Source organism: Suricata suricatta, chromosome 9, assembly GCF_006229205.1.
Source record: "Suricata suricatta isolate VVHF042 chromosome 9, meerkat_22Aug2017_6uvM2_HiC, whole genome shotgun sequence".
Lineage (NCBI taxonomy): Eukaryota > Metazoa > Chordata > Mammalia > Carnivora > Herpestidae > Suricata > Suricata suricatta.
This window is the reverse complement of record NC_043708.1, coordinates 114,177,863-114,192,549: the sequence shown is the minus strand read 5'-3', so window position 1 is coordinate 114,192,549 and position 14,687 is coordinate 114,177,863. Positions and strand designations below refer to the sequence as shown.

The window sequence follows — 14,687 nt, the reverse complement described above, 5'->3', positions numbered from 1 at the left end:
CACATCCCCAAAAGCAAGGGAATCAAGAACAAAAATGAACTATTGGGACCTCATCAAGAAAAAAACCTTCTGCAATGCAAAGGAAACAATAAAAAAACCTAATAGGCAACTGACAGAATGGGAAAAGATAGTGGCAAATGGCATATCAGATAAAGGGCTAGTATCCAAAATCTACAAGGAACTCACTAAACTCTACACCCAAAAAACGAATAATCCAGTGAAGAAATGGGCAGAAGACCTGAACAGACACTTCTCCAAAGAGGACATCCAGATGGCCAACTGGCACATGAAACAATACTCAGCATCACTCAGCATCAGGGAAATACAAATCAAATCCACACTGAGTCACACCAGTCAGAGTGGCTGGAATGAACAAATCAAGAGAATATAGATGTTGGCGAGGATGTGGAGAACCGGGCACCCTCCTACACTATGGTGGGAGTGTAAACTGGTGCAGCCGCTCTGGAAAACAGTATGGAGGTTCCTCAAAATACTATCAATAGAACTCCCCCTATGACCCAGCAATAGCACTGCTAAAGATTTACCCAAAGGATACAGAAGTGCTAATGCATAGGAGCCCACATACCCCAATGTTCATAGCAGCACTTTCTACAATAGCCAAATCATGGAAAGAGCCTAAATGTGCATCACCTGATGAATGGATCAAGAAGATGTGGTATATATATACAATGGAGTACTACATGGCAATGAGAAAGAATGAAATATGGCCATTTGTAGCAAAGTGGATGGACCTTGAGGGTGTCCTGCCAAGTGAAATAAGTCAGGTGGAGAGGGACAGATACCATATGTTTACACTCATAAGTCTAACAGGAGAAACCTAACAGAGGACCATAGGGAGGGGATGAGGGAAAGAGAGTTGGGGAGAGAGAGGGACACAAATCATGAGAGACTATTGAATACTGAAAACAAACCGAGGGTTGAAGTGGGAGAGGGAGGGGGGAAGGGGTGATGGTCATGAAGGGGGGCACTTGTGGGGAGAAGCACTGGGTGCTATATGGAAACCAAACTGACAATAAACTATTATAAATTTTTTAATTTAAAAAAGAAAAAGAGAAAAAAAGAATTTGCCCTTTCTGTATCTAAGAAAGAAAAAGAAAGAAAGAAATAATGAAAACAACTTAAGCAAAAACAAAAGAAAATGAACAAGTTAAAGAACCAGCAAGCAGAAGGAAACCAGATTTAATTACAACCAGTTTCCCCTGGGAACTGAATCTTTGAAGCACACTAGTCTGTAGAATAAGCAGGTGGGAAGGATTTGTGGTAGTCTTCTGGGGGATGTGCCTGGAGGTCGCAGGTAGATGGGACTTGGTGTAATGGCTCCATTCTCCACTTGGTGGCACTGATTAGCTTACTGGAGTGGATTCCAGTGTGCAAAGGTGCATGCTCATGCATGTGCCAGAGGTGAAAGTGGCTTCAACCAGCTCCTTAGTTTCTGGCACTGGCACAGGAACTTTATGCTCTCACTGACCCATGATCAACCACCCTCCTTTGTCTCAGGTCTCTATCCACTCCCTGACTCTACTTTGTCCATGTCCACCTGCCAGGTGGTGCCTCCCTCCAGAGCTTTATCTCAGATGGGGCTGTTTCAAAACCCCACACTTCAGAGACCCGTGCCAGTTCTCTGGGGGTGGGTCTTGCAGAGCAATGGCCAGGAGCCAGCTTGTACCAGAAAACATTCCAGTGATCATGTAGCATCAGAGGCTCAGAGTTTATGGCAAATCAACATGCAGCTGGGGCCAGGTTTTGCCACACTCTGGAATCTTTGTCCCAATAACAGCAAACATGGCTGCTCTCCAGAGTCCACCAGGACTTTTGCCCACAGGGAGGCCATATATTCTCTATCAAGTGTTCTCCTACTCCAAGCAGAAGAACAGCTTCTCCCCATGTGGCACACAGACCCCTCAGACTGCATGGCCTGCTTCTAAGGATTCACCCTACTTTCTCATCAGAGCACTTCCAGAACTTCAGACTCTGCACTCCACTGTTCATAAAATCCTGGTTGTATTAAAACCCTCTCTCTTCTTCCTGGCTTTGGGGTTTGGGGGAACAGATTTCTTGTCCAATCCCCTGCAAGCGTTTTCATTCTTTCTTCCTCTCTTTCTCTCCAGGTACTTTTGGGGGTGGGGAGTGCTTTTCTTGCAGGATTTCTATGTGCTCCAATCTCCCCTTTTCTCTTTCACTTTCTGTCCTCTCTTTGTGAAAACAGCTCCCTACCCTCCAAAGCTCTGCAGCTTTTCTTTCTCCCAGTTCACCTCTCCACACCACACAGCTGCCAAGTTCTGTGGTTCAGATGATGCGGTTTTTTGCATTAATCCTCAGGTCAGTTTCTTAGGTGTTCAAAAATGGTTTGATGCTGATCTAGCTGTGTTTCAGGGACAAGACAAGCTCAGGGTCTTCATACTGCTCTGCCCTCTTCTATAACCACTTAAATCTGAATAAACTCTATGAACTGTACCAATGCCAAATTCTTGGTCTTGATATTATTAAACCATAATTGTATAACACATTAATATTGAGGGAGGCTGGGGAAGTATGGATAGGACTTCCCTACATTTCTTTGCAATGCCCTGTGATTCTGTAATTATTTCAAAACAACAACAAAAGGGGTTTTTGATAGATAATATAGCTGGTACATTATAATATGGAGCAGCAGAGGAGTGATGCCTTATTCTGAGGGGCAGCAGTTCACCTGACTGACTTATAAAGGGTGGCCTCAGTGAGTTTATCACTGAGCTAATGTATCTAGTTTCTTCTCACAAGTTTACTTTTTGTTTCTGCCAGGATAGAAGTCATGTTGAGTTTGCTTCTTTACAGGACTTTTATTACTTCAACATGGCTGTTGGAATAAGGGAAAAGCTTTTTCTGAATGGCTATTAATAACATCCATTAATTAATGAAAGATTAATAACTATTTGCAATTATGTAATTTTGAAAGGTTGTACAATTATACAAAAAAAGACAAATTCTAGAATAACAGAGAAGTCTTCTCAAAAATAAATTGCCATTAAGCTGTATTTATTAATTACTAAAGACTGTAACTGATTAAAGTACATTGAATTTATTAAACCCATAAATTCAAAATGATACTCAGAAAATGGGAGACAGACAAAAAATAAGTTCAGGGGACACCATTGAAAACTGATAATTAGAAAAATAATTTATCTTGTGTTTCTGGCATTAAGTATGTTTCACATTAATGAAATTGGGAGGGAGAAAGCTCTTCAGTACAGAATGAGTAATTTATAAATGCAGATAGAATAAAAGAATTAGAAAATTCATTGGAAATGCTAATGGTCCCTATTGGATATTAAAACCATTAGGAGCAAAGGTCACAGGAAACTTGATAAGCGCTGGGCCAGGCTGCCATCACCTAAACTCAGTGCGGGACATCTAGACATCACACTCCTCCTTGGGGCAAGTCAAACTCCCAGAACACCTGTAAAATACAAGGGCCCCGAAATAAAACCTGAAGGTTTCAGATATAAATTGTAGTCTATAGGAAATAAAAAGAATAGAATAAGAATCCCATAAGGAGTCCATTAGCCCAATCCAGGATGCAGAACATTCTACAGAACCAAAGGAAAAGAATTTTTCAACTAGATGGTATTAAAGTAAAGACTTAAAAAATTAAAAAAAAACCTAGCAGGCCTGAGGTTTCTGCTCCAGGGTTGGCCCTTGGCTGGCATCTGGTTACTTGGCTTTCAGAATGTTCCTTGTGATATAGAGTGATAAGGTTGCTCAGAGCATTGCATTCTGCTATACTAGCATACCCAAAATATTTGCATAAAAATGTGATTTATGTTTAACACTTGCTTTCTTTTCAGGAGGCTAGGACTTTGGTGGGCTCAGGATGCCTACATGACAAGCCCTCATCAAAACCCTTGGGCTCTGAGTCTCAAATAGGCTTCCCTGAGCATAAACACCACTGTTGGGAAAAAAGCATGTTCTATGTAGCCCCTTCTGGGAAAAGAGACCTTTCAGAACCGTGCTCTTGTACTCATCCACACTTCCTGATTAGGAAATTTTCCATTGCTGGTGATGATAATAAACAAATCACAGCCCAGATAGGGCAGACCTGCCTCTGAGACTGTGAATTCTTCTAAAAAATCACAGTGTTTAGGTGACCAAGGGAATCCTGAAACATGATAATATTGACCAATATAACAACTAGACCTTGTTGGACAATTTAGGGCTCAACTTTCTGGAGCCAACATTCCTCACCACGTGCACTAGACAACCATGGCAAACTCCTGGAACTTTCCTGGTCATTTCTCCTGCAAGTCATTTTCTTAACAACTCCAAGGCATTTCTCATACCTATCCTACACTCAAGAAATACTTCTTTAGAATCGCATCCTCTACTGACCTTCCAGGCTCAACCTACTGGAGCCCAAGGTTCTCATCAATGTGTTGCAGTAAATCTGGTTTCACAATTAAATCAACCAGCCTTCCCAGGCAGGGTCTGCACTTTTCCTTAAGTATTAAAGGTAGAACCACGCTTAGTTTCCCAAAAACATGGAATTTATAAGACATAAGATCATTTGTAAAAAGGATCATTAGTTGAATTGATAAGCATAACAGATAATAACCCTTCCCCCCACATAGCCCAAGGTCTCTCAAGTCTCTATAACATATACATTCTTATAATGCAAGTAGGGGACATTTTAATGGACTTGCTCCTTCAGGATCACATTTCAAGTGAGCAGCAGGATGAGGGTGAGAAAATCATGGACATATTCGGTTTTCTTAGGTAAACTTTTGCTGGGGCCTTCCAAAGCTCATCTTGAATGTATCAGTTGTCAACATTTAGCAAATATTCCAGTAAAGATCAATTTTCTATGTAGAATGGTGGAAATTTTCATTTTTAGGAAAGATGCCATTGCAGTTTGATTAGGAAGAAGAACTGAGGGAGGGGCAGGCATCTGGGTGACTCAGTCAATTAAGTGTCTCTTGATTTCAGTTCAGGTCATGATCTCATGGTCCGTGAGTTAGAGCCCATAGTCAGCCTCCACACTGACAGTGCAGAGCCTATTTGGGATTCTCTCTCTCCCTCTCTCTCTGCCCCTTGTTCTCTCTCTCTCTCTCTCAAAATAAATAAATAAATTTTTAAAAATCAGCAGAACTGAGGGTCACCTGGGTATCTCAGTGAGTTAAACATTTGACTCTTTTTTTTTTAATAGTAGTTTATTTTCAAATTGGTTTCCATAGAACACCCAGTGCTCCTCCCCACAAGTGCCCCCCTCCATGACCATCACTCCCTTCTTCCCTCCCCCTCCCCTTCAACACTAAGTTCATTTTCAGTATTCAATGGTCTTTCATGATTTGTGTCCCCCTCTCTCCCCAACTCTCTTTCCTTCTTCCCCTCCCTATGGTCCTCCATTAGGTTTTTCCTGTTAGACCTATGAATGCAAACATATGGTATCTGTCCTTCTCTGCCTGACTTACTTCACTTAGCATGACACCCTTGAGGTCCATCCACTTTGCTACAAATAGCCAAATCATGGAAAGAGCCTAAATGTCCATCACCTGATGAATGGATAAAGAAGATGTGGTATATATACACAATGGAGTACTACATGGCAATGAGAAAGAATGAAATCTGGCCATTTGAAGCATTTGACTCTTGATTTCAGCTCAGGTCATGATCTCTCTACATCAGATTCTCTCTATGTCAGGCTATTTCTATGCTAATAGTGCAGAGTCTGCTTGGCTCGCTCTCTCTCTCTCTCTCTCTCTCTCTCCATCCCCTGTTCATGCTCTCTCTCAAAATAAATAAACTTAAAAAAAAAAGAACTGAGCCCATCCAAGAGCCCCCACCTGTTGAAAGACACTTACTTGTGAGCACAGATAAATCTAAAAGAGCTGACATGAAAGTTACCTCAAATATAATCAGCATGTATACCCCAGCAAGGATGACCACAGCAATGATCACTTGTGCTTCTATGCTTACACGGAGGTACTGATGAGCCATCATAAGAGGAAGAGCCTGGGTCTGCTGGAGGGAGGCTCGAATGCTGATAGAGACAGTATCTCTGTAGAATGAAGCAAAGATATTAACACTGGTAAGGGAAACCAGACCCTATGTCAACAATTAGTGCTTGTTTCTTTGCTGTCTTTCCCAAAACAAGGTATCCATGGCCATAAAAAAAAGCCCAAATTGATCTCAGAGTGCTTTAGTCCAATGCCTGACCTGGTAGACAAGGTGCTCGGAGAGCATATGAGTAGTGTGAGATGCAGACACAGCATCCCTGTGGTCAGATCCATCTAATGTAGGCCCTTCAGCCCCCATCTGGCTGTGTCTGCCTCATGGCAGGTGCCACTCCAACAATTAACAAGGAGCAAGGGCTTTCACATTGATTCTAGCCCTTTAATTTTCTCTTTCTCTTCATCACACACTGACTGCTTTACCTGCTAACAAATATCAAAGTCAACCATTCTCACATGTGAGTGATTTGGAAAAGGGCCAAACATAACCTGAGAACATATAGACAGCTTGTCACAGATGATGGAGAAAAGTACCTGGAACAAGAAGCATCCATGTAATTAACAGTATGTGACATGGTGAAACTAAAGCATTTTTCTAAAAGTTCGGTCAGTAACTGTTGTGATGATCTCATGTCATGATCTCATGGTTTGTGAGTTCGAGCCTTTAGTCAGGCTCCGCACTGACAGTGTAGAGCCTATTTGGGATGCTTTCTCTCCCTCTCTCTCTGCCCCTTGTTCTCTCTCAAACTGCATCCTCCCAAAATTCACTATATCATAATGTGACTATATTTGGAGACAGTCTTTATAGGGGTGATTAAGTTAATATGAAATCACTAGTGTGGTCCCTAATCCCATATGACTGGTGTCCTTATAAGAAAGGATTAAGACAATCACACACACAGAAAAGACCATGTGAAAACACCGGGACTAGAAGGCATCTGCAAGCCAAGGAGAGAGGCTTCTGAAAAGACAAACCCTGCTGAACGCTTGAGGAAATACATTTCTACTTTTTAAGTTATGCAGTCTGCGATATTTGCTATGACAGGCCTAGCAAACTCCTAAAGATATAATATGGAGTGGCATTTAAAGAAAAAGAGAAAGAATCCTAAAATTTCCTGGAATTCCCCATTTAGAGCTTCATAATACTAATGAAACTAAAGCATCAACTATAAAATACCATTTGCTTCAAAATGGACCCTGAAATCAAACCTCATTTCTGACACTTGTGGTTATGATGCCCTCCTACATCCCTCATGTCCACAGTCTCCCCACTTTGAGCATCCATTTCTAGCCACAAAACTGATCTGGCTATTTGTGCCAAAAATTGAAGTCCAACAGGTCAAAATTTTTAAGTGAACATGTCTCAGAAGACCTACCCCCAAGAACTTTGATCACCTGAGACCCACCTGCTCAGTATCTCAAAGGTCCTGCTCACCACCAAGTGCTCACTTCTTCTTGGATTTAAAAATACTGTCCAATTCTGAGTGACCTGTAAAAATTAAAATGTAATATCACAGTAAGGCTTTGAACCAGCACCTGGGATTCACCGCTATTCAGTGCAGGTGTTTGTTTAGAATCAGGAGAAAAAGAGGAAAGCAAGGACTTTATACACAACTCCCACATCTCTGATACTAGAGCATATCCAAGTTGTATGGAACTGGAAATTTATACAACATGGAGGGCTTTTAGAGAAAAAGAATATAGAAGTACACATACAGAATTAGTATATAAGATACAAAGGTATAGATGGCCATATGATTTACTATGAGAAAAAGAAATCACTGCACTTTATGAGAGACTTGGAATCTTCTGAACCCTGAGGCAACTCATGCAAAATGCTTACTTACAACTGCTTCCTGCTCGCAAACTAAAGGCAGAAAAGTCTCAACACCCATGTCACAGGAACCCATGAGAGGCAGGATCCAAGGATGAAGCTTCCTTTGCTGTGGGAAAATCCACACCACATGTTCCTGTCCTGAGCAGGATAGTGAAGAAACCAGATGAGGGGACCAGATATGAGCAGAGAGTGGGGGCTGGCTGGGGCAGCTGAGGGACTAGGGAAACTTCAATGGGAGGACAGGAGCCTTGCTGCCCACAAACCATAAAGTAAATGAAAATAGGAACTCTGAAATTAGTCATAGCATGAATGAGAGTTCATAAGTTCTCTTAAAAAACTTCAGTATTTGGAAAGAGTGTGTCATCAGCTTTGCGCAGTGGCAGTATCGTAGCCAATGAGGTTTATCCGAGGTGCGATTATTGCTAATTGGAAAGAGTGTATCAGAAAAAGCCTAGTAGTAAAAGACATTTGTGTTCCTCATGTTTCTGAGCCGGATTTCTGTGTGGGCACTGGAGCAGAGAAGCTCAGTACAGCCCTTTGGGCAGGAAGCTATGTCAGCAGGCTGCAAAGGGTCACATATTCTTCCACACAAGACCTACAGACAGAGTAGGCAGATGTGTTCCCACCCCATCTTTACTGAGTAGCCCTTGCCAGCAGGCTGTGTACTACACACAAGGAAGCCAAGTTTACATCCTAAGACCACCACCAAGGCAACCCCTTGGTGCTTCATAGACCATTGTCCATGAAATTGCAGCGTCATTCATAATGAGGCCTTTGCTCTGTGGACCCTGCTTTACATGGCAGGAAAATAAGAGAGTGTAGAAATCCATCAGATGCTCCATTTTGGAGGACACAGCATTGTGCATCAGCAGGGTTTCCTTCTCTTGATTTAATAGGGAAAACCCATGAACTTCATACACAAGTCACCATGAGAATCCCAGGGAGTCATCAGAACTTGAGGGTATAGGTCAAGATGCATAGAGAGGGGCCAGGCCTTGTCTGGTTATGGGCCATGGTGACAACACCACTACTGGGCCTCCTTGCCTTCAAGGATGAAAACTAAAGGTGGTCTATGACACACTAAGTACAAGAGCCTATCACTTTAGAAACAGAAGGTTTAGGAAATCATGCAAGTCTTAATCACCTAATTAAGTGTTCACAAACCCAAAGGAACTGTGGTGTATCTTCTATAACATGAGGTAAGGCCCAAGTTTAATTGTGATTTAACAACAGAAAACTACTTTCAAATATATAATATCTCCCTGAATTTCCCAGTAAAGTCATCTGAATTAAAAAAAAAAAAAGAAAAGAAACCTCACAAGCCTGATTTTACTGAAATTGCAAGAGTTTTATAATTGTCTTAGACAAAAGGAGAGAAGAGAATTTCAAAGACGAAGGAAAAAACAGGACTTGCCTAAGAATGGTGTCATTGCCATATGGCTTCCCATCAAATCCATTCAAAAGGAAGTCAGTTTATTAAGACATGAAGTGAGGTTTTTACAATTCCTTTTAAGTAAATTTTAAGTGTAACCTGCTGTGGCCGCCGCCGCCTGGAGCCCGAAACATCAGCTTGGGTCACCTCCACCACGACATGTTCTTCTCTCCCAGTATGACTTGGGCCACTGGTCACCAGGGCCCCTGCCAGGTCCACCTGGAGCAGTGTGGAATCTGCACGGCTGGTGAGGTTTGAAGCTGAGGCAAAGTCAAGGTGAACCACAAAGCAAGGGAGAGAGACCTAAAATGCCCCCACACACCCAGTCAGTGAGCAGCCTCCTCAGGAGGTGTATACAGAAATGCATATTCAGGCCATTTCCTCCAACTGTACTGCAGCCATTTACCACTCCTTATTTCTTCAGCACCTTGTTCCTGACAGATGCATTGGTTTTGCAACATCTGATTGTGTGTGTGTTTCAAATCCTCTGGTTTAACCTCTAAGTGGCAGTGCTTCCCCATCCTACCAATATCTCTTCTTCTACTTTTGCAGCGAACATGGAACACCTGTCTAAGTTTCTGGACCCACAGTGAGCTAGTAGACAGGATGGCTGCATGACTGAACAATACACTGATGCCCAAATCCTCAGGTGCCAGGTCTCTATTTGTAGAATGAGAAATCAGAAAGAGAACTGAAAATAAGAATTTTGAAGTCATCTCAATAAGTGAGAAAAGATAAATTACTTTAAAGTGTGTGAAGGGGTCTTGATCAGGGAAGAATTATCAGAAAAAGAGGCTTTTCCCCCACACAAAATATAATTCCCATGGAACTTACTCCTCACTGCAGGCTTGCCCTTTTGCACTTTCCTCCTGCATTTGGGTGTTGCACAAACACAGGCACCTTCTCTACTCAGCCCTTCTCTACTCTGGACCTCTGCTGCAAGGTCCTGGAAGATATGACATGGATTCTACAAAGAGACTGGCCTAGTCATTTTGATCCAGAAAGGAATGTTGTTATAGGTGGAAAATGTAATCTATGTTTTGTATGAGGTCTCAACAGTCTTAGCAGCCATTCACTGGTTGTAGGAGCATTCAGAAGACAATTCCTTTACTCTTCCTTAAAACCCTAAAAGAAACAGTTGGTTTGTGGAACAGACTTAGGGAAAGGCATAACTTCACTGTTTCCATAGTACATACATGATTTGCATTGAGTGTTGAGTGCCGGTGAATGGTTAAACCTTTTTCATTATCTATTTCCTCCAGCAAAATATACTAGTTTTTTTTTAATTATTATACACACACTTCCTGGTAAAGAAAGTGTTTTATCAGCACTGTTGTCTCTAAGAGAGGCCAAAATATGCAGCTGTCCCCAGCACTTGGCTGAAAAGCCTCTCCACCTCTCCACATACCTATGCTGCTACTTGGGTTCCGTCAAGGACAAATGGAAAACTAAGTCACACATGATGCAAGATGTACCAAGAAAAGGCCCAAAGAGACACTGCTGCTTCTGCCACACCAAAGTTACTCCTGTCCTTGTCTTTCCCCAGGACAAACACAAGATACAGGGTGGGAAGAAATATTTCAGTTCAGAAAGGATTCTAGAGACCTTGAAGAAACCCAGGAAGTGGAACAGCACTACCTAGAGGCTAATATTGGAAACGCAGTGGCTTCTCCCTCAGATATAATGTTTGTGGAACATCTATTGCATACTAAGAAATAAGTGAATAAAAACCTGCGGGTGGAGGGGATTTCATGACCTCTGGGAGACAGCGATATAACAACCACAACCATGTAATTAACTAACCACATGGAGTGCACACAAAATCACATAGACACAGGACCACATGTACTTCCACCCTTCCTTTTCTCTGTCTTTCTACATGCCCACCATGCAGTTGGGATTCAAAGGCCACTAAGATGCTCTGGTGTCAGCTGTTACTTCCAGATCCCAGAAAACAGGAACCTCTAATCGTGCCTCACCCTGCAGGCAGCTACGATCCTTGCCTTGCACCCATGTTGAACTATCTGCCATTCTCTTAGCATATAGTACCCTGCCTTTGCTTCAAATGCCTTCTCCAAATCTGAATAACTTCTACCATCTCACTCAAGCTCTCCTCTCCTAAAATCTTTGCTTGTCATCTATGACTCCTGTGGATCCTCTGTAGATTGGACTCATACCATATCGTAGTTTGTTTTATATTTCTCTGCCCAACTGGTCTCACTCTTCAAGAGAAGTAACTATATCTTATTCATTTCTCTACTTCTGTGGTTCTTACCACATTAGATTCCCCAACAAATATTTATCTTACTAATATTTATTTTACTAATATTTATTAGTAAATACATTTTTATTAATAAATATTTATTAGTAAAATAAATATTTGTTTATAGTCTCATCCTTGAAATCCTCCAAACCTAGACCAGAGTCCTCGCCAGGTGGGGCATGGAGAAATTAGAGAGAAATTACATCCTTCCTCTGACTGCATCAAAAAAGTCTCCTGCCATCAGGGGGAGGCAAGAGGGTAGAGAAGTAGGGAGCTCTGTACTTTTCACTGGCCCGCATCTATCAAACTAAGAAGGACTGAAGCATACTCTATCTGTAAGAGTCTGGGAGGAAAAGAGACAGAGACCACTAAGAAGACAGCCTCATAGGTGCATAAGTGTGAACTGCAGAAGATAAAACAGGCCGGAACCCGGAGGCTCGGAGGGAAAGAAGCCCGGTCCACAGAGAGCCTTGGAGAGCTGCTGAGAGATGGGGAAAGAGGCAGAGAGCCACAGGGAGCCACAGAGAGACAAGGGGAAGAGAAAGAGAGGCTTAAAATGCTCATAGAGCAGTCTCTGGAGAAGAGAAAAACCTCAGCCCAGGATGGAGAGGGATCCTTTCATCCCATCTATAACCCCAGGGTGCACAGAGATCCTTTCTTTCTAGCTATGATGCCCCTATCCCAGGCAGCGCCAGGAGATACTGGTCCCCTACTCTCCCTACTCGATTCATGACTGGGAAGCCAGCCACCTGCCTGCGGAAGTACATTTCAGGCAGTATCATTAAAATGCGTGGACTAGGATCTGAAAAATGGGCAGGGCTTGGGAAATACAACTTGGCCCACCCAAAAGAGTAGGTTACAATGCTTGGTTCGAAAAGGGACTGGGGTATAACCATTCTTCTCCCCTCAACCACCAAGGTGGGACTTGGGGATCAGCCCACAGGACCTGAGTGGAGGGGAGACCTGCATGCTCCAAACCACAAACCACGCCCATCCATGATGGAGAGCAGCCTTTTTTGTTGTTGTTGTTGTTACCGAAGCCTGGGACCAGACCAACATTGATGCATTGCCTGATTAGATCAAGTCTTGCTATTCAGATATATTTTCCCCTATCTCATTCTTATTTCTCACCTCCACTTGATTGAGCATGCAGGAGATTGGTTTGCTTAACCAACCTTACTTAATCTATTCCTTTGATGCTACCTTTATTTCTCTATCTCTTTCTGTAATAATCAGACTATATAGTTTATTTGGGTAACATTATCTTCATTTGTTTCTCTTCACCTCCTACCATATTCTTATCTTTCTCTCTCTGAATTATGCCTTTTAGTCTCTCTGCCTGGTCAATGTTCAATATTACTTCCTCCAAAACCATGTTACTTCTCTCTTTGTATATGCTTTTCCAACAGCACTGCCTCCAACCCACTCTATATTTGTAGCTGAAATTTCTGGCTTTATGCTTTTGACTGTCCTTAGCCTTTTGTTGTTTTTGTCCCCCCACCTTTGATTTTATCTTTTCTTTTCCCTTCTTTTCTTTTCTTTTCTTTCCTTTTTGTTCCTCTTTTGGTTTGCTTGTTTGCTTGATTTGTCTGTGCGTTTGTGTGCTTTTGTTCCCTGTGTGTTTGTCTGTCTGTTTTCTTTTTCAGGGCTACTGCAAGAAACAAGCCAAAGTACCATTGACAGAGAGTCCCAAATATCACTGAGTAGGGAAATAAAATAATCAAAGGCACAACAAGAGAAACCAAGAGACAGCATTAAAAGAACACTTACTGAACAAACAGACCCTGAACAATCAATGAGCCTCCTTTAATATAGCAATACACACAGATGCAGAGTGCATAACAAGCTTTTAACACTGACAAGAGACAGAAAGCTAGCCAAAATGATGAAATGGAAGAACTCCCCTCTAAATAAATTTGAGAAAGAAATCACAGCTACAGAATTGCTCAAAACAATATAAGCAACATAACAGAGCAAGAATTTAGAACAATTGTCATAAAATTAATCACCAGGCTTGAAAAAAGCATGGAAGATAATCAAGAAGCTATTGATACAAAGACTAGGGACCTTCAAAATAGCTGTGATGAGTTTTAAAATGCTACACATGAGGTGGATAATATAATGGAGGCAGCCACTGCACGGATTGAAGTGGCAAATTAGAGGAAAATAGGCAAATTAGAAGACACAGTGATAGAAAAAGAGGAAGCTGAGAAAGAGAGAAATTGATCCAGGAGAACAAAAGGAGATTTGAGAACTGAATGATACAGTCAAATGGAACAATATCCGTATCATAGGAATTCCTGAAGAAGAAGAAAGAGAAAAAGGTCCTGAAGGGAAGCTTGATCAAATTATTGTGGAAAACTTTCCCAATCTGGGGAAGGAAAGAGATATTGAAATCTAAGAGACACAGAGAATTCCTCTCAGACATAACTTGAATCAACTCTCAACATGACATATCATAGTAAAACTGACAAAATATAAGGACAAAGAGAGAATTCTGAAAGCAGCTAGGGATAAACGGACCTTAACACACAAAGGAAAACCTTTCAGAGTGGTTACAGACCTATCTAATGAAACTTGGAAGGACAGAAAGGAATGGCAGGAAATCTTCAAAGTGATGAAAAGAAAAAATATGCAGCCAAAAATCTTTTATCCAGCAAGCCTGTCATGAGGAATAGAAAGAGAGATAAAGGTTTCCCAAAACACACAAAAATTGAGAGAAGTCATGACCACCAAACCAGGCCTACAAGAAATCCTAAGAGGCACTCTATGAGGGAAATGTTGCAAGGAATACAATGAACCAGAGACACCACTACAAGAATGAACCCGACAGAAAACACAATGACTCTAAACCCATATTTTTCAATAATAACACTGAATGTAAAGACACTAAATCCTCCTTTGAAACTACATAGGGTAGCAGAGTGGATTAAAAAAAAAAAAAAAACAGGAGGGGCCCAAGATGGCAGAGAGGAAGGGAGCTTGGTAAACTCCGTCCACCCCATCTATCGAACTGAGAAGGATATTACTCTCATCGGCGAGAGCAGAAGGAGAAAATACGGACTCCAGAAAGAATAGAACCTCAAGGATACCTGAGTGAGTGTGGGCGAATGGGGGAGATTTGAAAACGGGCCAGCCCAGGATGGGCAG

The 14,687-nt window shown here is 41.9% G+C and overlaps 1 protein-coding gene and 1 pseudogene across 1 annotated transcript in view; one reads left to right on the top strand and one right to left on the bottom strand.

Annotated features, from left to right (window-relative positions):
- OCA2 (OCA2 melanosomal transmembrane protein) overlaps window positions 1-14,687 on the bottom strand; it is a 406,012-nt gene that overhangs the window by 306,865 nt on the left and 84,460 nt on the right. The window contains exons 6-8 of the mRNA XM_029951989.1: window positions 9,374-9,534; window positions 7,412-7,494; window positions 5,899-6,052 (exon numbers count right to left, since the gene is read on the bottom strand). Of these exons, the coding sequence (XP_029807849.1) occupies window positions 5,899-6,052; window positions 7,412-7,494; window positions 9,374-9,534 (398 nt within the window). The remainder of the gene's footprint in view (window positions 1-5,898; window positions 6,053-7,411; window positions 7,495-9,373; window positions 9,535-14,687) is intronic.
- Window positions 8,208-8,331, top strand: LOC115303065 (annotated as a pseudogene).